Source organism: Anser anser (assembly GCF_964211835.1).
Source record: "Anser anser genome assembly, chromosome: 12".
NCBI lineage: Eukaryota > Metazoa > Chordata > Aves > Anseriformes > Anatidae > Anser > Anser anser.
This window is the reverse complement of record NC_139733.1, coordinates 22,297,546-22,322,120: the sequence shown is the minus strand read 5'-3', so window position 1 is coordinate 22,322,120 and position 24,575 is coordinate 22,297,546. Positions and strand designations below refer to the sequence as shown.

Here is a 24,575-nt window from a genome sequence, read left to right as displayed (position 1 = left end):
CAAATAGTGAGGTTTTGAAGCTGGTGTGTATTATTTTGTAGTGTTAAAAATGCTGCAGCATTACTACAGGCTTTCAACCCCACAATGGTGCAGCTCAGCTTTACTCAAGATTCTGTTGATTAAATCAAAGGACAGCCAAGGCTGAAGACACAGACGTGCTTCGCTGCTTTTAACTGAAAATTACTCTGCGACCTGCTCATGCCAAGAAATAGGAGGAGGAAATGGGAAACTACCACAAGGCACCAGACTACTTTAATACGAACAATTAAGATTAAAATCCATCATGACTGACAATAAAAACCAATAAAAGTATTTAATTTTGAAGTATAATGCTAATTGAGTCTAAAAGCATTTTTTATTTAGAATAATAAAAAAGCCACACTAGCCATAATAATGGTGTGAGTCGGCAGCGGAAAACAACGAGACATTGCACTATAAGACAGGACAGTAAGTCGGAAAGGAAATACTTCTCAAACATATGCTGAAGTAGGAGTACTCTGTGACTATTGTAGCCAGAAGACAACCTGCTAGGGTATTTTGAAAACAGCACCAGGGCTAATTATTTCAGCATTAATACGAATAGCCATAAAAAAATCTTGATGACTAAACATCAACTGATTTAACAGCAGCAATAAAGTATTAGGGAACTAGATGTAGCACGAGAAATTTTACTTCCATTGTACATGTAAAAGCTTACCAACAGAGAAGTTTTAATTGGAATTAATTTTTTAACAGGTAATTATTTTAGGACTCCTCAGCACATCTTGATTGTCTGCAGTCACCACATCTGAAAACTGGTGACTCCGTGTTATCATTTAAAATACGATATTGCCTGAGACAGTCTTTGGGCACCGCGTTCAGCTCTCTGATGCATATAATTTTTTGGCACTTGTGATTATTGGGATATAACAAACACCCATATTATTCCAACAATAAATTTGTTTCATCCTGCTTATGTGAACGTCGATCACATAAAACATTCACTTGCCTTCAGCTCCAATACAAGGTCCATCCTCTTCTTTCCCAAAGGGTTGATATCATTGAGGATTAATGCTGTGATGATGTCAATACCATTGGACTCATGAGTAGCAATGCAGTTCTGTCCAAAGAAAATTAATCAAACTTCACTGATTGTCTAACTACAAACGAAACCTAAGCTAGTGATGCAGCCAGGACAGAAGAGTTAGTTCTTTCATCACCTGGCAAGCTGTTTAAGGTGGATAACTGAACACAATACTCCAGACAGTGCAATAACAAGAGATAAAAGCATTTTGTTTCAAGCTTTTCCTATAATCAGCCACGGCATGCCCTACTGAAACCACCCAGACTCAGGAAGCAGAAAGCAACACAGTTGAAAAACTAAGTATTTACATGCCAAAGTGCTCAGGCTGAATAAATAGCTAAGGAAGAACACTTTTACTAAGGTTAGGGAGAGTTTTCTTTGTTCTCGATGTGCCAAACACCACCAACTTCAGAGCCTTCTAATCAAAGAATGTGACTTTCCATATCCTTCGTGCTTGCCCTGTAACCTTGCTCTTATAACTGCCTGTAACTAAAACGTACGAACTGACAGCAGCTTGCTACTTCCAATGGCAGAGCCTTGCTCTCTTATTGAGCTCCTCTGCAAAGATGCATGCTCACATTTAAAGGTGGTTACTCCTCCTAGTCTGTGGTCTGTATTACAGAGATAAAATACAAATGGACGCGTAAAGCTTCATGCATTATTTTGCATAAATATGATTTCACCTGAACATCTCTGTCATCCCCACCACGCTTTGTTTAGCTCTCCTGTAAATTACAATTGGACAGACAAAGGTGCTTCAAAGGACAGGTTTTCTTTAAGACCTTTGGAAAAGGCATATTCTAGTCTTTCTGTACCATACTAAGACTCCAACAGAATGCAAATGCAGAGAAGCAGCAGATATCCATTTTCTAATCCCAGAGACTCGTGTGTTAAAAGGAAGACATGACGATCAGATCTTGCCAGCCCAGTGCAAAAATTCTCCCCTAACACATACTGAGCACGTGTTATTTAGTCAATACCAAAGAGCAGCCAGAGTTTAGGAAATTATTTAGGCGTAGCTATCTCTTGTTATCTATAGTTATTCTAGACTTTCAGACTTCAGACTTCATTTGCCTAATTGAAACAATTATAGCAAGAATCACATTCAGACCAAGGGCAGAAGCATGGGACTGCTTAATTGGTGGTGCTGCTCTAAAACGCGGCTGTACAACAGCCGAGGAGGTGGGGCGATGAAGTGGGAAAGCAGAGCCAAGCAGTACAGCTGCTTCGCCCTGTGGTCCTTCCCACTGGAGCAAACCGCAGTTCTCGAGCAGCTACGAACTCCTGCTTATCCAGACAAAGCATTTTCCTGGATTCATTCTTAACCATTTGGCCGCAGAAGCACAGAACAGACCAGGTCCAGCTGTGGGTCAGTAACTGCTCTATCAATAGTCTGATATTTATCTATTTATTGCCGTTCCCCAGTTGCCTTCCCTGTAACGTCATTGCTCAAACCGCCACGCCTGCTCCAAAGCATCCTGCTCATAGGGTCACCTACAGCACTGGCAGCCAGGCAGAGGCTCCTCGGGAGCCAGCACCACGTCCCCTGCGCTGGCACAGGCGGTCAGCAGCGACACGCAGCTGGGGCTGCCCACAAGACAAAATCTGAAAAGAGCCTCGAGCCCCCCCGCAGGGTTATCACCTTCATTAACAAGGCCACAGAGCTCCAGCTTCTCCCGCTTGGCTGGGGGCCACATTGCTCATTTACCACGGGCAACATGGCTTGGTTTTAGTGACAATTTTACTATAACGGATTTTAAGTACAAAAATGTCCCACTCTCCCTGTCTCTCATGTCTAATATAACAGCTTTAATCCTAGCAAAAGCAGAAAATTTTCGAGTGATGCTTGGAGTGGTTTAACTCCTTGAGGGAGGCCCCAAGAAAGAGTAGGTGACTGTTGTGAGTTTATAAAGAAAAAATAACGCCAAACCAAAATCCCTTTGTCAGGCAAGCAAAGTGAGTAGCAGTGTAAGACAACACAAGTTGAGCAGGCTGAGAGCCAAGCCAAGCAGAGCACACGCTGCAGGCACGGGGAGACAGGGATGAGCTTTGTCCAGCTACAGACACGTTACCTGGTTTTCGTGGCATGGCCCCTGACAGTATTCGGTCAAACTTTCCAGTGTCTGGTTGATCAGCGCTACGTTTTTCTCATTTATGTACAGACCAAGAAGCCCAAGTCCTCCAGTTGTGCTTCCACAGATGCAGTCCAGAAACTGGAGTGTCTCGCACACCAGGTTGTAGTTCGTCTTGTTGTTCTGGCAGCGTAGGAAATTCTGCAGTGAGAGTGTCACAGCCAGGGCAGGGGGGAGGACAGGAAAAAGGCATACAAATTGATGTTTGGATCATAACGTTTTATTAAGTTCATCAACCCGCAATTGCACTGCATGGTATATTGCTCTAATTTCACTGGAACTTCATTACAGGGAGCCTGGACAAGCAATTTAAGACTCTTCCAGGGCTTGCTTGCAACGTGCTGCTCTCCGGAGCAGCTTGTTGGCTTCAAATTTTATAGAAGACAACAAGTAATAAACAGAGTGCATCCATTAGAGCACTAAGCAGCAACACAGAATAGGCAATTCACTACAGATCAGAAAGCTCCTCCAAGCCTGGAAGCTTTCTTTCTACCCTACACGTTACATTTCACTACTGATGATCACCGAAGACTCCTCCTGAGACCTTTCTCCCAGACGGAAAATGCCGTTCCCTGGCCTTGGCTTCACAGCAGCCCCACCTGCATGGCAAGGAGGCACCTGGCTGCATGACTTGAAGGAGAGCGTCTTTAAATGCAATTCTCTCAATTGCATTTCTTCCCACATAATTACTGTAATCCCTGCTTGAAGCTGCTGATTAGGAGCAGCTCCTCTCATGCAACACCAGACTTATCAGCATGGATTAAATGTGTTTCCCCTCTCCTGTATTCCAAATGAGGAAAAAGAAAAAAAACAAACCCGAAGAGGGACAATTAATGAAAAACAATTTCCCAGTGACTCAGATGCTATTTGTCAGTATGTTCCCAGCAGTGCTCTGTGAAAACAGACAGACACCACCACTTTCTTTTCCTAGAAGCTTCAGCAGGAGATCTCCTATCTGGCTCAATTCTAGCAGGTTACAAAACACTTCGTTTTAAAGGTGGAAAAAAAAAAACACCCTTTGACGAGCAAAATGCATGGGACTATGGAACCAGCAAAGTCTTTTCTACCAGCCTGCAGCAGAGCGCTGCTAACTGATTGCCTCTGGTGGCTGCGTCAGACTAATAAGTCTTTTAAGGCAAGCAGACTGAGAAATTGCCAGATTCAATTGAAGGCTAAGCTAAAAAAGGAAAATGCTGTCTCTGAATACAGACTAAAGGTGACAGTGATTCAGCACATTTCAACTGATTGCTCATTTAATATCCTGACTTTTGATTAACTTGTCAGAAAGTAGAAAGGTTGATGCTACAGAAAGCAGAGCTCTTCCCTTCCCTCCGGGAAAAAAAAAGCAAAAATCATGGATAATATCGAAATCTAGGAAACAAAATGCTCCTGTGGCATGGCATTAATTCTGAGAGTACCTAGCCGAACTTGTTGATCCAAAGTCAATAAAAACAAAGGGAAGAGGAGGAATGAGGTACAGGAGGCAAAAGGACAACGTTAGATGGCTAAACAAGGTGAAGGAAAATACGGCAGAAAACAAGTCCCTCTGCGCTGGGAGACACTGCCCCAGGGAACCTGCTGGAGTCCCAGCTTGTCCTTTCCTACCACCCAGGCCATCCCGAGGGCTACGACATGGGAACACAACCCTTAATATCACAAGTGCCCTCCTGTAACTTCTGGTGGGAATGAACCTGAGGCACCACCTGCAAGACCCTGCATTCACAATAAAGAGCGACGGGGCTGCAGATTCAGCTAAACGTGAAAAATATGCAGCTTGTGGGATCAGGAGGAGAAAGCAGGAAAAAGCACTCGTACTGCTTAAATTAAAGCATCCTGTATGGTCATTTGAGAGAGAAACGCTTTCCAAGGGGATGAAGTGCACTCAAAGGCAGTCATTAAAGTCCTGCTTTTGCGAACAACCTGCTGGAGATGTTTCATGCTGCCATCCTGCCCACGTCTGGGACACACGACTGGACATGGCCACATTCGGGAAGGCAGCACCTGCAGCGGGTCCTTAATGCCTGAGCAGCACGTTGGGCTGTCGGAGAACTTGCTTCCCTGTACACAGCCTAAAGCTGAGCACCCTTTACAGAAAACACGTTGGATAAAAATAAAGTTGGCTACTAGCAGAACACTAGCGCACTTTGTTCAAGCACGGATGAGCACAGAATCCTTGGAAGGAAGACCTCTGCCATTTACATCGGTAATTCCCCCACAAGCCTCGGTGTTGTCATTGGACGGCCTTTGTTTTAGCAGAAACCTGATCCCTGACTGCAAAAAACTTTGCAAAGAAAACACAAATAAGAGCCAAGTCTCAGTACAGTGAGATTTTTAAGTGATCAGATTTTTCTTTACTAGCAATCAAGTACGGCAAGGCATTTTTCACTGAATATTGTGGTCTATATTGGTCTTTAAAAGTTAATTCTCAGACAGGCTTCCTGCCTAAAACATGACAAGCTAAACCTGCTCATTCTCTGCATGCTGTAGTACTGCCCTGCCAGCCAAATCATTGAATCACTGCTCTGCAGCAGGCAAAGCTTTACTTCTTTATAACCTACGCTGTGCCTTCAGCGATTAGGAATAGAAACAAACAAACATTAAAAACCACCAGGAAAAGTTATGTCAATTCATTCTTTTTTTGCACAAAAGCAGTATTTAGCCTACTGGCTTAGAGCTTTCATCTTAGCACAACTTGCTAGCATATTACTGCAATATTTATCTTATTTTGCAGAGATAAGCCACTCGATAAGAAAAGAACTGAAGCACTAACAATTTGATCTTGATGGGGAGAAGTAAGCGTAGCAATGGAGCTGCGTGTTTAAGCGTGGCGGGGTGGGAGGGCCGGTCCTTGCCTCGTGCACAGGCTGGTCCAGAAGGAAGAAGAGTGATGCAAAAGGCACGGTATTGCAACTTGGCGAGCCATTTCAAAGGCTTCTGCCTCACTTAAACACATCCCCTTCCAGGCTCTCACAGAGGCGATTTGCATTCCCCCGCCTTTAGCAGTTGCGAGCAGCCTGATGTTTTCCAACAGCTTGTAAAATGCCTGGTTCGACAGACCTCTAATTGCACTAATAGAAGTGAAGAGGAATCACCCAAATTTAAGCCTCAATTATGTAACCTGGGACGACGTATGGTTTCCAGAATAAAGAACAAGTCTTGTTTATTCCTTTAAGTAGGGAACCCACTGGCGATATCGATAGGGGTTCCGTTATAACCTGCTAGCTGCAGACAGGTTTTGAAGCCCCATACATTCCTACCTCTGCTTCAGTGCTGAAGGAGAAAGGCAAGCATCAAGGCAGGCAAGCAGTAATAAGATTATTTTTGAAAAATTGTTCTTTCTACTTTTATTTTAACCTTTTTTCTCCCAGAGCTGAATGCAGCTACTAGATGCTCGGGGAATTTAATTGTTCAGGACGGTGAATAGCTCAGGCCAAGTTTTCGCATTGGCTTGAATTCAATTTTGTTCCTATAGCTTTCAGTGCCTAGCCAAAGACAGCAGCAAGAAAGGATCCTGTGCGTGCGGTTTGGACTACTGCCACGCAAAACTGGCGTCCTACTTGTCTCCGACATTGCTAACGGCATGAAAATTGTTTGACAAAACAAAGATCAAACAGTTTTCGAAAAATTAGGAGAAAGCCTGGTGTATGTAACCTCAGCACCTATAAAACGCTGGAAGAATTACATGTTCATAGCACAGAAACATTAACATACAGCTCTGATTTCAAATATTGCCAGCAGCAGGGCATTCAAGTTCGGCGGAAGTGATTTGGCAGGTCTGAAAAGCATTCACACAGGGTCTTACAGTTCTGGCATACTGTACAACAATATGCAATCAAGGCAATTATTCCTCCTTTATGAGGGCATTTAGTGCATTGTACTGTGTCTCTCGAGCTCCTCACGTTCAATTCTAATCCAGCGGCAGTGGTTATGCTGAACGAAAATCATGTTAATTACAGTCCATTTGCAAGCAAGAATCTTATCTCCTGTGGAGGCATGTGCTAAATCAGATGAGTCTCACTACTGGAATGCTACAGACACATCACAGAACATCACAGACCACCGAAGGTGGCAGAGACCTTTGGATTCTGCCTAGCCCCATGGCTGCTCAGAGCAGGGGCAGCAACAGGAGGCTTCCCAGGACTGGCCAGTGGGGTTTTTGATGCCTATTTCTCTATCCTGCATTTCATCAGCTTCTCCAATGATAAATCCAAAACTACTCCCAGTCGCCTTCTTGCTCTTATTATCTTTGAAAGTGGCTTCCAGGATTAGTTATCGCATCGTCTTCTCTGGGATCGAGGTGAGCCTGATTAGCCTGTGCACAGTTTCTGTCTTCCTTCTTGAAGACAGAAGTGACATTTGCTTTCTTCCAGCCCTCAAGAACCTTCCCTGGTCACCATGACTCTTCAAAGACAACCAAGGGCAGCCTCACAGTGACATCAGGCAACTCCCTCAGCTCTCGTGGGTGTGTGCCACCAGGACCCCTGGACCTGTGCAATTCCATCTTGTTTGCATGTTTTCTAACCTAATTATTCTCCAGGGAGGCTAAGTCTTTTTAGCTCCAAATTCCCCTGTGGTCTCCGAGACCTGGGGTTTGTGAAGATCAATCTTGCCAGTAAAGACCAAGGTAAAGGTGGCATTGAGCATCTTGGCCTTCTCCATGTCTCTTAGCACCAGGGCCCTTGCCCCATTCACCGGCAAGCCCAGGCTCTCTCTAACCTCCTTATGCTGCTGATGCTCACATAGAAACCCTTTTGTCGTCTTCCATGTCCCTTTCCAGATTCAGCTCTAGCTAAGGCTTTCCTAACGTCATCCCAGCACGCTCGATTCTGTGCATGTGGATGGGTGTCACTGAAATAAGCTGTTCACTGAGAAGCAAGCACATGCTTAAGGGCTGCTGGAACCAAAGTCTCAGCGCTCTCTATTTTCCCACTGCTTTCTTCTTTCCCCTCTCGAAGAGGATCGACAACTTCACAGCAGAACACCTGCTTGCTTTAGGTGTATGTTTAAAAAAGCCACTTCAAATGGTGATCCCACCACCTTTTATATACATTGAAAAGACTGCGAGATAACTGGACTTGTATTTGTCCAGCAACTTATAAATACTTTTATTGGATTACCTTAAAGGCCAAAGAAATCAGTCACTTATGTATCCGTATAGAAAGGGAGGGGATTAGAGAGACTGATGTGACAGCAGTAACTACACAAGCTACATGAGCACGCTTGCTTAGCGATCAGACTGTACCTGCAAATCCCGATTGTGGTTTTCACAGAGCAGCTGCAAGAAACGGAGGATGGGTTGCATTATTGAGATCACAGCACTCATCTCCAGCTCATCTTTATTCTTGTCTGTTGCTGGCTGTGCTCCTTCCCCAGCTGAATAATGGTCATCAGAATCAGCTTCCCTCCGGTAAGTGCTGTAAGCCTTTCTTGTAGCTGCAGAGGCCTCCAGTAACTGATCCCGGACTTCCTCTGTAATTTGGGTCATAGGCTCTCTCGCTGAAATACATAAGAACAGAGCAAACTGAATGGAGGGGACCAGAAAATCTATTCACACGTTTCCCATTACGGTTCCACAGGCAGGCCGGCTATTCACCAGCAGTTCTTTCTGGTCAGTACGTTTAGTGTCATGTGAGGGTCCCGCGTTTAGAAGGATGTCACGTCATCTCTTCACACCTTTTACGCAAACCACATTAAAGTTACAAATTCCAATATTAATTGGTTAGGGAACACACATCTAGCACTAGCAGGAGTTATAATAAGAGGACCTGCTCTAGAAGAAAATGAGCATTTCTCCACTTTTTGTTAGAGAAGGCACTGACCACAACCTACAGTCCAGGGTCATTACTACGAATCGGATTTGGGCAGCTTGTCACGAGAGACAAGGTGGCAGAGTCTCATCTCAGAAATACTTTTCATCATTTCAACAGTACAATCTCACAAATGGATGAAGAGGGGATGAAGCTCTTGAAATCCCAAGCCAGGGCACCACTGATCTCTGAACTTTGCTCTGTGGGATCAGAGATCAGAGCATTATTGCATCAATTGAAATAAGTTCAAAACAGCGTTTTACTCCCTTGTCACTCTAGAAAGGGAACAACTGGGGATTACCTTTTTTTCTTGTCGGTACATCTCTGTCTGAGTCTTCATCTTTCTTTTTATTTCCTAAGTCACTAGTGTTGACTGTGACAGTAGCCTTGATTTCTTGCTGTGCTACTTTCATGCGATCATAAAAAACCTTAAAGAACTTCTCAGATTTCTTATCTTCTGTTAGTCGGCAGAAGAATGAATGCTACAAAAGAGAGAGGAACAGGATAAATATCTTCATACAGAGGTTTGAATACAGATTATTTCACCTTTCTGCAACGTGTGACATCCTGAAGGACTGGAAAGTTAATTAGTTTTCAGTAAACTGAAACCTAGAAAAATGGAAACTCAAACCTTATTTTTAAGGAAGAAAAAGTGTCTCAGCTATGGTAGCTCCCTTATCAATTACTTCCAAATGTGTTTTTAAAGAAGCAAGTGCAATAAATCATGCTAGCCCTCATACATTTAGGCAGCATACTTTTCTCTCAACAGCAGAATTAACGTAAGTATAACAAATAAAGGTAAGGTAAGGACATAAGAATTATCTGTAATTTGATTCTCTGTTCAGAAACAAAACAACATGAAAAAATACAGAGGAGAAAGTAGCAGCCTGCCTTCCCAAGCTTGAATCAAAGGGACCATGACTCATAATATGCAGTAGTCGATATTAATCACAGTCCAAAACCGTACAAACAGGGCACATGTAACAAGGGATATTTCGTGCTAAGTTTCCATTGCCCTGTCTGCAGACTTCTTAAAACCCCTTCTAATTCCTGCTCCAATATGCCTATAAGTGACAGACGAGCTCAGAGCACTGACTAGTTTTGAGAAGGTTTATTAATGCTCTTCTGCCCATATGTGCACAGAGACAGAAAGCTGACCCTACAGTTGAAGAGACTACAAATCACGTACAGGTCAAAAAGGAGCCAACGCAGTAAGCGATCAGACAAGTCTTGATGAAACCAATACGCTGTTCCGTAAATCAGGACCAGAGCTTAAACATGACTGAAGGATGAACTTGTAAGTGGGTCACCTTATGCAGAGCATTATGAAATTAGTTAGCATTCTGCAGTGGCTCACAATCCAACAGCTTTACATGATGAATAGGAATGAAACCTGATTTATTGAAAAAAAAATATGAAAAACGGGAATAGTAATCTATCCTGCCTGCTTTTGTGAGAAGCAGAGCACACAAGCCTGTCTCTCGGACGCCTGCCTTTGATCACTCCCAAGCTGTTGCAGTCAGGACACCGCTGAATGACTTTGAAACGCTAAAAAAGTTGCTGCTTTGATTGCAGGCAGAGGAGGAGTGCTACTATTTAAAGAAGCTGGTCAATACTCACGTGAGACATCCCTCCCACCTCTGCAATACTTTCTACCTGCCCGAGGCACCTCAGATAAACTTTAAAGAGTTTGTTTGTTCTAGCGATTATCAGAGGATGGAAAGAAGAACCCTGCACGAGCATCGCATGTCTGCAAAGCCACCCACACGGATCCTTTCTCCTGACACCCATTCAAATAGTCAAAGTACCACAGAGCAAAGCAATTGATAACGTCAGGTACCAGGAAACCGATGCGGTAACTTCACCTTCCTTTCTTCTCCATCACCCACTCTGCTCCTAAACAACGCAACCAGAAAGCCCTCTGGCAACAGAAGATCCCCCTCACACCTTCGCATTCAACACGCTTGGAGTTAGAGGAGAGCGAGTGGTTAGAACCAACAGGGAGCCACCAAATAACAGGGAGCCACCAACTTCTGACCCTGCCGATAGCCGCAAATGAGTAATAGAAAAGAAAAAAAAAGCAAAGGAGAAGTTTCAGGACACACACGGTGTTATACTTGCAAATGACATCCACAGGGACAATAAATTCACGGAGCAAACACGGGGATCCCAGATGTGAAGATGTGTGGAAGCGATCCAGGTCGCGAAGATCTATGTGGGAAGCAGTAAAGGTTTCACCTGATCTCTCACAAGGGCCAAGCGCACTTTCACTAGCAGGCAGCACTGGAAGAGATGCACCCTGCCAACAGGCTTAGAGCAGCACAGACACTTTTCTGGGCCCTGTGACATGACAAGAGGTGACTTGGGTGCCCAGTTCATTTAATAATATTTGCAGAATTATTCTCTAATCCAGTATTTTATATCAAGAATTCTAACGTTTTCTCTCTAAACAGCCTTTGAATGACAGATTACTTATCCAGGTAATATATTTATCCTACACTGATCCTTTGATGTGACCAGAGATGATGGATAGGATCCTGCCACACTGCAATCCCAAGCAAGCGATGCCATAACGTGGTTTCCCTGAGCTGCTGACCCGTAACCAAACCCAGGTTCGCTCTCTCTTACTTGCTGCCCGTAAGCACAAACAGAGGAAGGGTTGGTATCTAAGTTGCATCTTGGAAATTTCACGGTATTAAACAAAGCACGTAACAATAATATGTTACAGACAGACCAGCATAAACCATCGGTTCTAGAAAGGGTAACCGCTTTCTGAAAAACACCATGATTTGCAGTTCAAGCCAGTGACTGCCGTCACCTGACTGCACATCTGAAGAGCCTGTACAGGAAGATTTTCCCTGTGATGAACCAGTGGTGAACCATTCTAATGAACCACACTGAAGAAATACCTTGCATGCGAGTAATTGTTACTTGCTGACAGGCTTGATTTTGGTCGTCTTTTCGAGCTTCTTAACTGACTTTCCACTGCACTTCAGAGAAAAAACAAATGAAACGAACGTTTCCAGTAAAGCGTTCTTGTGCGTGCTGTGCATACGTTCAATGGTTGTCACAAAATGATTGTTTCGCTTTGGGTCAGGATGCCTAACACCTTCACACATATGAATCAACCACATGCCAGCTATCAAAGACACTGTTCTTTAAGAGGTGCGATCTTGCAAGTTGTGCTCCAACAGGTAATTGGCGGTGCTAATTATGGCAGAAATCCTTAAACTTATTTTCAGATATAGCCTGAAAACAAAAACTGGGAAAATCTCCCTTTTTTAACGCAGAAGTGGAGCAGCCATTCTAGATTGCGGTGTGCCAGGATCCCGGCTTGTACCCCATCATGTAGCCACAGGCAAGAGCGCTGGAGGAGCAAGCGTGCTGCACTTGGAACACGAGGACCAGCAAAGCTCTACCTGAACACCGTGCTCGAGAAAGGCACTCCTCAAGTACCGCTGATACGGCAGCATTTAACCTCACCTCCTCCTTTGGGGGCTCCCTAGGAAATCCCTGCCGGCCCCACAGCCAAGTGTTTTGCCTGCGCGACAGAGCGCTGCCCTCACCTGTACCGGGCAGAGCAGCTCACGCTGGCTCCTCCAATTCGGCTGCCAGCAAGCTGGGACTTGCGGCCTCCAGGAAACCGACCGGAGACCAGGGAAGGGAAACGCGGCCCCTTCCACACCTGTACAGTCACTCGGCTATTCCAGCGCGAGGTACCCGAGGATGCTGAAAGTGAAGGTATGAGCTAGTTTTGTACTGGAGGAGCTGGCAGGGGACCAGCTCTCTGCTCTGACGGAGCAGTGTACGACTATTTGGTTTCCCTGACACTCGTTGCCGCTGAACACGAGACATCACATGGCACAAAGCAGATCATGAGGTTTGTTTTATGAATGCTGGATTCAGCAAGCGCAGCTCCACAAGTGCCCGCACCTCCATGAAAGGCAGACAGCTCCAGAGCACATCCACCAGCCGACTGAATGAGCCGAGACTTCTCTGATGCAAGGATCAGAGATAACGTGACTGCAATTAATTACAGAGCCACAGAATGAAAGAAACTCAGAAAACATGCACACGAAATCCAGAAGCTTCTCACACGCCAGCCCGATCACAGTACGTAAGGGCATCACACAAAGACTTCTTAAACGCTTTTAAAGACGGAGCGACAGCCACCTACACAACTCGTTCAGACCTTCATGGCTTAGCTTTCATCCGGGGCAATGGAAAGGGCTTTGCTGAACTGCACAGAAACACGAGGGGAAAACCTCCTCGCGTGAAGGTCTGCAAGCTGTACGCCCTGCCGGTGGCAGAGGACACGCATTTTTGTGGTGCGCTGTTTCCGTGCCGGCGTGGAGCCCTGGGCAAGCAGCAGTGTGCTGCACCTTTTACAAGCATTCAGTATCCTGAGTGTTAGCGTGTTTGTTTCAAGGGGATGGAAAGAAGAACCCAGCACAAGCTTCGCTGGTCTGCAACGCCACGTTGGACCCCGATTCCTCCTCCTGACATCCAGTGCTCAGTTAAGCTACCAAAGTAAAGCAACCAATAAAAGCCAGTACCAGGAAACCTGTGCAGTAACGTCTCCTTCCTTCCCTCCACCCTCCACCACCCAACCCTGCTCCTGGAGAAATCCACCCAGAAACCTCTCGTGCAGCAGAAAATCCCCCTTACACCTTCTCAACTCCAGCACACTGCCTTGGAGCTTAAAAAAAAAGGACATTAAGTAAATACCTCCAGCAGCGATTATTTACTGATATATTATGTTTTCTACAACTTTATTTCACCGGTCTGTGCATTTTGCAGGAGCAAAGCTGAAAGACCAGTGACTGATGTGAGTAGAAAATAAATCAAAGGTGAAGTTTAAATTTCCGTGCGTTGATTAGCTACAGTCCCGGCCACCCCTGAGCACCACCAGCCCGGAGGTCCTGCTCAGTAAGCAAACCTGAAGCTGTGTTTAAGTAACACATCTTTTCAAGAAAAACATCCCCTTTCTTTAGAAGGCATCAGAGATGGTGAACTATGTCTCTCTGTAGTGGTTAATCACTGTTAGAAACGCGTGCCTAAGTTCCTCTATGTCACAATTTCCAGTCACTGATTTATTTATTTATTTTTAAAGACCACCTCTCTTCCACGGTTATCTCAGGAGCTTGGCATCTTTTCCTCTTCAGAGCGTTTACATGCAATACTAGATGTTTACCTATCTTTTGCTAAACTGAAAAAATATCCGAATATTTTTTCCAATCTTGTTTGTTGGCCTTTTATTCGGGATTCATCAAGTTTTCTGCGCTTATTACTTTATTACACCACAGGACCGCTCGATGGGGACGAGCAGCCAGCTGACGGCAGCTTGTTTCTAGCTCTCCCTTCCCAAGGCTCATCCCTTTGTCGGCTCGCTGCCACCTTCCCCTGGGGCAGGTTCCTGGCGGCTGCATCTGCACCCAGGTCACAACCGGCGGCTTTGCCGCCTGCCGGGAGGCCCACCGGCCGGATTGCTGGGCACCCATCAGCCCGGCTTTCCTCCCCACCTCAGTGACTACGGCTGGACGAGACGCGCTGAGTGGCCGTGTTGGGAGAAATATTTAAAGCTATCAGCAAACGCTGGGTTCTAGATACATCTGTTCAGATGCGTGCTTCTCCCTGAAAGAAGGCTGGCCTGATTTTAGGAAAGCATTTGGCTGCAAAACCCAAGCAGGGCTGGCCGTCGTCCCGCAGGGGACGGAGCGGTTTCTGCTCCACACCCTCCGCAGCTCCCGGAGCTGCTTCACACCACGGCCGTCGAGCCCTGCCCGAGCATCGCAACCCGTCCCAAAGAACTCCCCAGGAAAACAAATATTTGGTTACAAATAAATACAGGAAAGCCCCAGCAAACACCTCGCACAAATTCAAGCGAGCCGTCTCTCTAACGTCAACGAACAGAAAAGGTCCTATCAGCCCGGCGAGTCAGGGCTATTTCAGAGAGGAAAGTCCCTCCAGATACGAGAGAAAGATCAGCTCTCTGGCTTGAGTTCAGGACATTTTATTCCAACGCTAAAGAGAAATTACGACGGGGACGTTAACTTGCCTGGGTTACCCGGACAGGCTGCCAGCAAGAACTAATGCGAAACTTCTGTGCTGCTTCATGTTTGCGGAACGAGCTTGCCACCCCCGTACCATTTCTTACGGCAGGACTACTTCAAAGCAGCCACATTTTAAGAAGAAGGGGAACTGCACCGCTAACACAGGCGCCAAATTAAGCACAAACACCAACCCTTTATGTTCTGCCTAAACTTATCACGAGGGGTTCCGCTGCAGAATTTAAAACCTAACTTTTCTTTCTCATCCCCTCCCCCTTTATTTATTTATTAATATAAATGACCCCCCCTCTTTTCCCAAAATCTTCCATACATCCCGGTTCCCTAAGGAGCCATCATTCCCGGGCACGAGTGATGAATATCATTACTCTTGCAGAGCCGAGTGAAACGGCAGCTGAAATAATTCAGGCTGAACATACTTCACAGTTTGAAACAAACCCATAAGGAAAATCTGCCAGAACACCTCAACTGACTGCGTTTTTTGTTTTGTTTTGTTTTGCAAACTGTAAAATAAACTCTGTCCTGAAAGCAGAGGGGGACTTCCACTCTATTTTCCACAAGGAAGACAAACTCCCGCTGCCACGGGCATCCACGTGCAATCCTGCAGGGCTCGCCCTTAGCTGGAGCCTGCCGCGGGGCACGCAGGAGGTTTGCAGCGGGCGAGGAGCACGCACAGCCCGACCTGAGGATGCACAGACCGACCCGGGCACTCACTCGGCTTTCCCAACGAGCATTAAATGAAAGCAGCGGGAGAATTGCACCGCTCGCATCGGGAAGAGCCCTTATATCCTGCACGTTTTCCTACTGTAACGCTCAAAACCCTGATGCGGTCTCGTCCTTTCACAGGGAGGAGTAAAGCCAGCACCAAGCACAGGTCAGCCCCTCACAAACACGGCCCGACCCCGCGCCCTGCGGCCAGCGAGGTGATGCCGGGTGAGCAGAGGGAAGCCAAGGCCCGCTGGCGGAGTTACAGGTAGGAACGTGACTTCGGTTCGGGGTTTAAATCCCTCCGAGCAGGGAGCAGATGGCTCTCACAGCGTGGGAGACTTGGGGGCCCGACCTGCTTTCAGCACGGAGCCTGATTTGAGTTCCTCCTGCGTGCATGTGCGAGCACGCACCGGCGGGTCACACAGCTAATCTGTGCGAGGCTCCTGTGTGGCAGGAGCACGAATCCCACTTCCTTGGTGAACCAGCGAGCTGTGTGTAGGTGTGAGAAACAAGGAAGTCTGCAGACTCCCCAAAAGAAAAAAAAAAATGTGTAAGATCTTCTTGAGAGACAGAGGAATTAAAGAAAACCATAGCAACAAGTCAGTCCACCTACCCAAACCACCCACCCACCACCAGTTTCATTTGCTGACGCACTTCAAAAACAAGCTGGCTCCTACCAGCTCTGGAAGGTGAGCAAGCCCTGAGAGCTCATTAAATTCCCTCCTCAGCTACTCGTGTGTGCCTGCAGCTAGTGAGCAAGTGGGATATAAATAGAAGTTATATAACATCTCTTTGTTGATTCCTGTGCTTACCAAAAAAAAAATAAAAATGCAGCATGACCTTGTTTTTCTGAATAGCTTGCCTCTGCCTGCTTGTGGAGGACTTTAATCCTGTTAGGGATCATCTTAAAAGTTGGATGTGGACTCCGTGGAGGGGAACAGGGAGAAGTAGCGACTCCCATCGCCACGCAGAGCACCGGGATCGCATCTGAACGCCGAGGGAGAGGCCGCAGGAGAGGTCTGTGGTAACGCCCAACCATGAATGATGCGGTATTCGCAGCTACCGAGACCAGGCGAGGAGCAAAGCAGCCGAGCTCTGGTGTAGTACACCTCCTCCTTTCTTGCCTGTATCGCTCAATCGCACACACGGGCGTCTCAGTATCTATGTGGAAAAGCTCCCCTTTGGGTAAAAAGGCTGAAAGATGCTATGATACGGGAGCACCGATGGCCCCCAAATGCTTCCAGTAGCATCGGCTGCAACTGAAGTAGGAAGCCTCCAAGTGCTGCCACTTCAGCCCCACTTCACCCACCCTGCTTCCCAACCTCATCCATGCATCCCGCTGCCCCCAGTGAAAATGAAATCATCTTTGTAAAGGGCAGTAATGACTCCTAACAGCTTTTCACTCTCTCGGTGCATTATTACCAGGGCGTGTTTGTTTTTAACACGGTGGCGTCTCACGGCCAGGTGAGATCCCAGCCTTCCCTGTACTAAATGCGTTGAAGCACACGTGAAAGAGACCGTGTGTGCCCAAGGGCTTGCAATCTGCTCACCTGCATGACAATCAGCAATGCATCGGGAGATGGATTTCCTCAGCACTCGCTTAATTACTACTGCAAGTTCAACGCCTTGTTTTGAAGGTAACCCTGGGTTCTGGATTTGCGCTGTGCTTCGTTTGGCTCTCTCTCGGTCACAGCCCCCAGCTCAGCGCCCTGTTTGATGCAGGTCTTTACTAAGATTTACTTTTTTTGTATATCGTGTTCAGAAGTAACATACTCAGGATGTCAAAACAATGTTATGGTACAGTTTGCCTTGAGAAAGACTTATTAAAATTGTGGAAGACACAGGTGATTACTTAATAGGCACCGACACCTCGCTGGTTTTGCATTAGTTTCCGCAACAGACATTATCGAAGCAATGAAAAAAGATAACAACATCCTATATCAAAAAATTCTGACTGCCTGTTAAAAACAAACATCAGCACTTTTTCTCACGTTCTGTCTGGACGAGGAGTTCTCAGACTGGAAATGAAGAGACTTTTTTTTCCAGTGATCAAAAGTTCTCAAGTGCTATTCACAGAAGTCTAGCGACCCAACAATATTCTTGCCTCTGAAGCATTTACCACCACGTACAGTTTTTGAAGCATTTACCACCACGTACAGTTTTATGTGCTCACAGGTATCTGTGACTGCTGCATAGCCTGCAAGAAGTACATTTGGTTAAAAAGTCCAAATCACAAACCCCAGAACACCGTTATGTCACTAAATCTATGTTTTGAATTACCGATACCTTCTGTATCATTTTGCCAAATTTTCTCCTGATTTTGGAGGACAACTGCAGCAACAGAGAAAAACCCTAAGTGTCTTGGCAGCTAATAGGGCAGTACACATCCAGGCCAACAGAGAAAGGGGAAAAAAAAAAGGAACAGGTTGACTGGCGTGTTCCAGCTATTTCACTGCTGTTTTCCTTAGCATCGCTTACCCTTCGGTTTTGTCACTGCTTCGCAGCCAGCGCTACAGGAAGCTGAAGGGCACAGATCTGTCTCAAAGTTACTGCCTCGTAAAAGAAGAGCTGTGGCTGGCAGCAGTAAAAGTGACCGCTGGGGCTGCCACGTCTGTGCACTGCGACGGGCTGGGCCTCCCCGAGGCAGCGTCCCAGAGGGTTTTGGGAGCCGCATATTGGAATATTTGTACTTAGCTTTTGGGATTCTCATGGCTCCCACGTTGTTCTTAGCACAAGGCCAGAACCTGAAATGCTTCTCAGCGCGTCTGGGCACTCCCAATACCAAGACAAAAGTGCACTGACTAGGTGTCCTCTCTGCGCCTGGTTAGCAACCTGGTTCACTTGGGTCCTGCTTCGGTCCTGTGCACCAGAAATACAGATAGGAGTTGGACAAGTCTGGATTCAACTCCTTTTCGTGCAAATATGCAATTACTTAATAACAATCAATCATCGTTGGACAGTCTGAGGCACTGAGTTTCGCAAAGGAGACTGCAATTCACCTTGCTGGAGTTTGGTTGCTGGTGGTAGCACACGAGGAGAAAAGGTAACCAAGCCGAAGCACGTTACATGGTGCAAGACAGAGCTGAAGGCAGGAGCATTGTGTCAGTCATTGGGCAGCGACCGCTCACATGAAAGCTAGGAGCAAATCCCTTTTCTGTTCTGAAAAATAATCACCTCTTCCTTGGTACTGACTCCCTTTACCACGTCTTGTGTTTGCAGCGTGCCGTGGGAAGAACTGTGGATGAAGGGGTGAGGGAAAGGCAACGCTGCACGTCGAAGTGGTAGCTCTGCATCACATCACTTAAAAATGCCTTAATGTCATCAACCTCACTTTACCTTCCCTTGCTGAAAATACCAACGTGTGTGGGTAATTTGTCACATCATCTAACTTTTGAGAAGATCCCTAATTAAACGAGTGGACCAAACTCTCCACGGAGAGGTGGTTACATAAGGGACTTTACTTGTCGGTAACTTCCATGGACCTAGGAATCCTGAAACTCCACGGAGGTGAAGCAGAGTATATGGTGCGTATAATTTTTATTTGGCAGATGAGAGACAAGTGCTACAGGAGAAGTCCTCAGCAATTTTCTTCACTGTCATTCATTTCCCGGGATTGCTTTAACCAAGGAAAACTCGCTGTGTTGCAGGTTGCGCAAGGAACGGACCATCCTTTGATCTCTCCAAAGGAGCAGCAGCTCTGCGGTAAGCATGCCTATGAGCAATGGCAACGGCCACGCAAGCTCCTGCGAAGCACGCCCAAGCCAGCACCTGCGGGGATGGGTGCCGTACACCCGCTGGCAGTGCCCCAGCTGGGGGCACGCTGCTCACCCCTCAAATTTCGGAGCAGAGCATGGGGCCAGCAGGGCACCTGCCCTCCCAGGGCTGCCCCGCGCAGAACCGCTGACGCAAGCTCTCTCGAGGCGGATGCTGAGGGTTATATAAATTAATAAAGGGGTTTATATAATTTTCAGTTCAGTGAACAGCACCATTTGTCAAGTTAATTTGCTGCTCGGCTTTGACCCTGCGGTTCCACCTCCGCTCCTGCCTCGTTACAAATGAGGGCAGGCTTCCCATCGGAGCCGGGAGCTGTGGCTGCCGGGAGCAGGCAGCTCACCGGGCACAGCTCCGGCACCGCCACCAGCACCTGTTACCAAAGCACCTGGCCCTGCTTCCAAACGTATTCAAAAAAACAACACTGAGAAGTTTCCATCCAGAGAGCTCTGAGTGGGCAAAGACCTGTCTTTCTCCCCAGACAGTAAATTTATCACATCCACGTTCACTCCCAACAACAGAACACCGAGCAGCTGGGATTAAACGTGCCGTACACTTCCCTCTTAGCCTATTGCCTAAGATAAACCAGGAATATTTTTTCTTGTCCTGCTTCTCCCCCACGTTAATTTTCTTAACAATACAATAAAAATCACTCCTGCCAATTATAATAAGGAACATTTCTAGATTTGCTTTTCTGCTAGAGTTGGCAACCACCTACTTTGCCTAGCCTTAATATTGGCCCTGCATACACGTAATGAAGCAGTAACACCTATTCCAGTTATCCCTTTCCAACATCACGGGGATCTGTTCTCCCACTAAAGCTCATGGGAGTCACCCGGGAACTCCCATTATTAACCATATTACAAACGTCATGTGCGAGTTCCTGTGTGTCAGTACAGACTTTTGCTTAACTTCAGGCTGAACTCATTTCCCGTGTGAAAACCTGGAGTTAAGAAAATGCCATGCAGGGGCGACATATTTCTGGCTGTACTGCCAAAAAGCCTTTTTACATAACCTGTCTCTATCCCACTAGTTTCCTATTCTCAAAGGACTGTAGATATAAGCAATTTAAGGTTAGTAAAAATTATTCAGATGGAGCACAGAATGAACTTATTCAGAATACTATAAACGAAGAGCTGCTAATAATAACCAAAAAAAAATGTGAAATGACGATGAGCTGTGTTAGAACCCAAAGACAAAGCTAGCCGACTTGGCTAGGGTGACTTTCACAATGACAGATGTATCTGATGCAAATTGAACACAATTATTAGTCCAGTGACTGTAGATGACTCTTCCACTGACAGTTACTGGAAACTGCCATAGAATTTCAGAAAATCCACTCTGCAAGTTGCAGAGGTTGTGAAGCCCCACCTGATCTGCAAAACTCACAGAAAGAATACAGATTAGAGAAAGATCAGGATAAAAGACCACAGAGAGCACTGGGTTCATTTTCATAAGTGCACCTAGTTTCATAAGCATGCCTAGTTTCCACAAGCAGACAAAAAATTTTGCAGGGCTTTTTGTAGAAATAAAGTCTTACTAAACAGGAGACCATCACACTGCTGTACCATTACTAAATCTGTACTGTAGTGAAAGACTGCTTCATAAAAACCACCAGATTTGAAGCTGTGCAGGCTAGTGGCTGCTCTCCTGCAGGGAGTACTGCCTCTGCAGAATTGCTAACAGCTAGGTTTCACCCGGAGCCTTCGGTATTTTCTGGGTGAGCAGATAAGCCAGCTCACTATGCGAAGAGAGAAAAGCTTGGTTACATGAATTTACTGTCTCAAGATGCCAGTTTAACTTGGACATCATTCAGCAATCACTCTGGGAGATAGAGAACAGAAATTGTGATTTTACTAAAGAGCAAACCTCCACGTTCGCTTTGATTCACCAGCGTCGAGCCAGCTGTTCTCCCAGAAATTAGGCTTTGTGGTTGGTGTTTTTCTACATTAAAGTTTTATTTACTTGGCTTTCATGACTCATTACTACTGAAAGATGAGAGAGCTGAGTAAGTGCCGCTCCTGACTGATGTTGTGGTAGTCTCCATGGGCCCTGACTGTGCTGGAGATCGCGCAAGCAAAGCAAGGCCCCGGGGAACAGATTAACCAAGGCAGAGGTAACCCAGGGAACGTTGCGCACTGATAAACCTCCTTTTTTGCCTTTTGCTATTAGGCTGCTGGACTGGGACCACTTCATAGGATATTTTCAATAAAGTCTCCTCTGTACTTCCCATGCATGAGTAAGAGCTCCTGGGTGTGTCCAAGACCTCAGCCTTACACAGCATTAGCTGTAGGCATCAGAAAGCGATTTGGTTCCTAAAACATTCTGTACTCAAAAGCAACCAGGTCCATAATCCCCAACCCCTCGCTGTTCCATTACGGCACGTACACACATGGACAAAGCAACTCCTGGCTGCCCAGGACATTTCTCTAAAGGTAAAGGCAGCCACTAAGCACTTTTTCCTGAGTGGAAAAGGATGGAAAATAGTTACTCTGGCTTGTCGGAAGTAACGTCTATAAAGGCAGGAGTGCAGCAGAAATTGGCAGGACCCTAACGCGCGGGCGCGAGAGAGCTCTGCCATTTGCTGTAACCACTGTACGACAACAGCTCGCTCCTAACCACGTAATTATTTCACAGACTCCCAACCTGCAGCTATAGGCAGCAAATGCAAACTAAAAAAACCCCTTGCTTTTTGGTGAAAGAGGTGTCTCTGGACGTGGATGGAAGACTTCCCTGTTTGTTTTGACCCAAGGAGCTAAGGAATCTGCTTCCAACTCTAACAACAATTCGTGCACAGCAGGGAAGTGACTCTGCTCACTCCATTAGTTCTGGGTTCCAGGACAAGCAAAAGCTCTCTCCGTTTCAGGCTGGTGCAGTATTTGTTTTTCCTTCCAGCACAGCAGTGTGAGGTTACCTGAGGCTACCTGTGAGCGAGGAAGATGAAAGCTCAGCTTCCTTCAGATCTGAAGAGAGCAGGAAATTGAAAGGAGTGACTCTCCCCATGGCATGTTAATCCTGTGACTGCATTTTAAGATGACATGGGATTTTAAATGCTTTGTTCCCACCTTGTCTTTTGCAAAGGAGCTTCACTCTAGAGCACATATACAGGGAAAAAAGAAGGTACTGATTACAGAGCCAAGCGACGAGGGAACCCGAAAAGATTCTCTCCCCTCTCAGCAGAAGTTTGTGTGAAAACAAGGTGGTGCTGCTGTAGATGCAGTTAAAGTTTTAATCATAATCATCAATTATAACCAGTCAGAACTCAGCCTCATGTTACACTTGATCAAGTCTCACCGCACAGTGCTACCCAGAGGAAAGCGCCGCTCTTTTGCACATCTCTGGTCAGGTTTTACACAGACCTTTTCTATAGCACTGAATCTGTTGCTGCCGGCAGGCTGGTTTTCCATCAGATCAACTCTCTCCACAGCTGCACAAGCCATACAAAGGAAGGGACAAACAGAGCTAACCAGAACGGGACGAGCTGTTTTGGCTACAGCCCACAGTTATATTAGATCAAGCACAACGTGGAGCACTGCCCCTGGTCTGTTCCACATTTATCACAGAAGCTGCCACAGAGGTCTAGCAAGAATAACGTTGTCATTGTGGTGGCTCTTAGCCCTCTTAGCCACTGCAACGATACCAGAGACCAACCGCATGCTTTGGGTAGTTTGGTTTTCAGGACAGTAACAAATAAAGGACTGGGGAGTGGTTATATTGTACTGGGAACACTGGGGCACGTATAGAAGGTTTTCTTAGTTCTATTTGTCCAAGCTCTTCTGAAAACTTTACCTGGATCCTGATTCAAGTACCTAAATAGTTGTTCCTCATTAGGTTGCAGCACAAATGGTATCAAGTTGTAAGCCTAACTCTGTATGTGTATCAAATGCTTGAACATATTTATCTGAAAGCAACAACCTGTAAAATTGACCTTCTTAAACAAATCACTGATTGTTTTCTTCAGGCGTGAAACAAGTGGCAGGAGGGTGAGGAAAGGGAAAACAAACTCTGGAACAGCTATGCACAAGGACCATTGTCCAAGACTGTTCGCATGCAGAACGAACACAAAGTCAAAAAAATTAGATATTACATATTTAATAATCTTTGTAGTCGTATTTTGCCATAATAAGGTTTTCTTTCTGTTTGGAAGAATACCCTATTTCTGAAATGCAGCGAGTTAGTTGCTGTACGTTCACTAAAATCCATACCAGGTACAGTTCTCATTTAAGGACACCAAATTTGTATTCAAAACACCGAAATGAAGTACAACATGATAACAGTAAAACAGTGGTGGCCTGGACTTTACCATACAGTGGTATTTTAAATTCTGATCTGAAATGTAAGACCTATAGTTGTAAAAGTCTCAAAGCATCTTGCAGTTGCTTAAACTTACTTGTAAAAGCAGTCATATTAACTTACGGTACAAAGCTGTTTTGTTATACATTCATACCTCTGTATTGCCCTGGGAAATACCTCAATTACCTAGTGCCCATGCAAACATTTAATAAGTTAACTTTTGCATGGTAGACACTGATATTTCCCTTAATTACAGGTCAAAGATCATTTAGTCATTTCCCCTCCCATCTTCTCCTTAATCTCTTCAAGTTTCCTGGATCTCAAAAATATTTCCCTTCCCGACATGTTTTAGTTAGAAGCTTAATGTTTTCCATTTTCCTACCTGTATTGTAGTGTTCCCACCTTCCAGAAGGGCAATGGCAAGTAGGATACTCTCATGGAAGACTCTGTCACTGGTGGCATTCATGATGAGGTCTATGACCAGGTTGGATGCACCTTCTTTATCCAGATGACACTGGACATCTGCCAAACTCATCTCACCTCGGCTCATTGAACTTGATCCAGAGCTTCCTCCTATAAAGGTGATCATGACAGCCTGAGATTCAAATCCTGCTACCCTACAGTGATGGCACCTCTCTTCTGGCTTAAATTATTAAGTATCCTGAATGGCACATGTTTATTAACAGCGATGAACTCAACTCCTAGCATTTCTGCAAGTGTTTTTAACTTAGAG

At 45.8% G+C, this 24,575-nt stretch overlaps 1 protein-coding gene across 1 annotated transcript in view; it reads right to left on the bottom strand.

Annotated features, from left to right (window-relative positions):
* The window catches only part of ITPR1 (inositol 1,4,5-trisphosphate receptor type 1), a 170,033-nt gene that overhangs the window by 36,224 nt on the left and 109,234 nt on the right, over nt 1–24,575 (bottom strand). The window contains exons 43-47 of the mRNA XM_083796088.1: nt 24,225–24,415; nt 9,304–9,484; nt 8,438–8,691; nt 3,136–3,336; nt 989–1,099 (exon numbers count right to left, since the gene is read on the bottom strand). Of these exons, the coding sequence (XP_083652214.1) occupies nt 989–1,099; nt 3,136–3,336; nt 8,438–8,691; nt 9,304–9,484; nt 24,225–24,415 (938 nt within the window). The remainder of the gene's footprint in view (nt 1–988; nt 1,100–3,135; nt 3,337–8,437; nt 8,692–9,303; nt 9,485–24,224; nt 24,416–24,575) is intronic.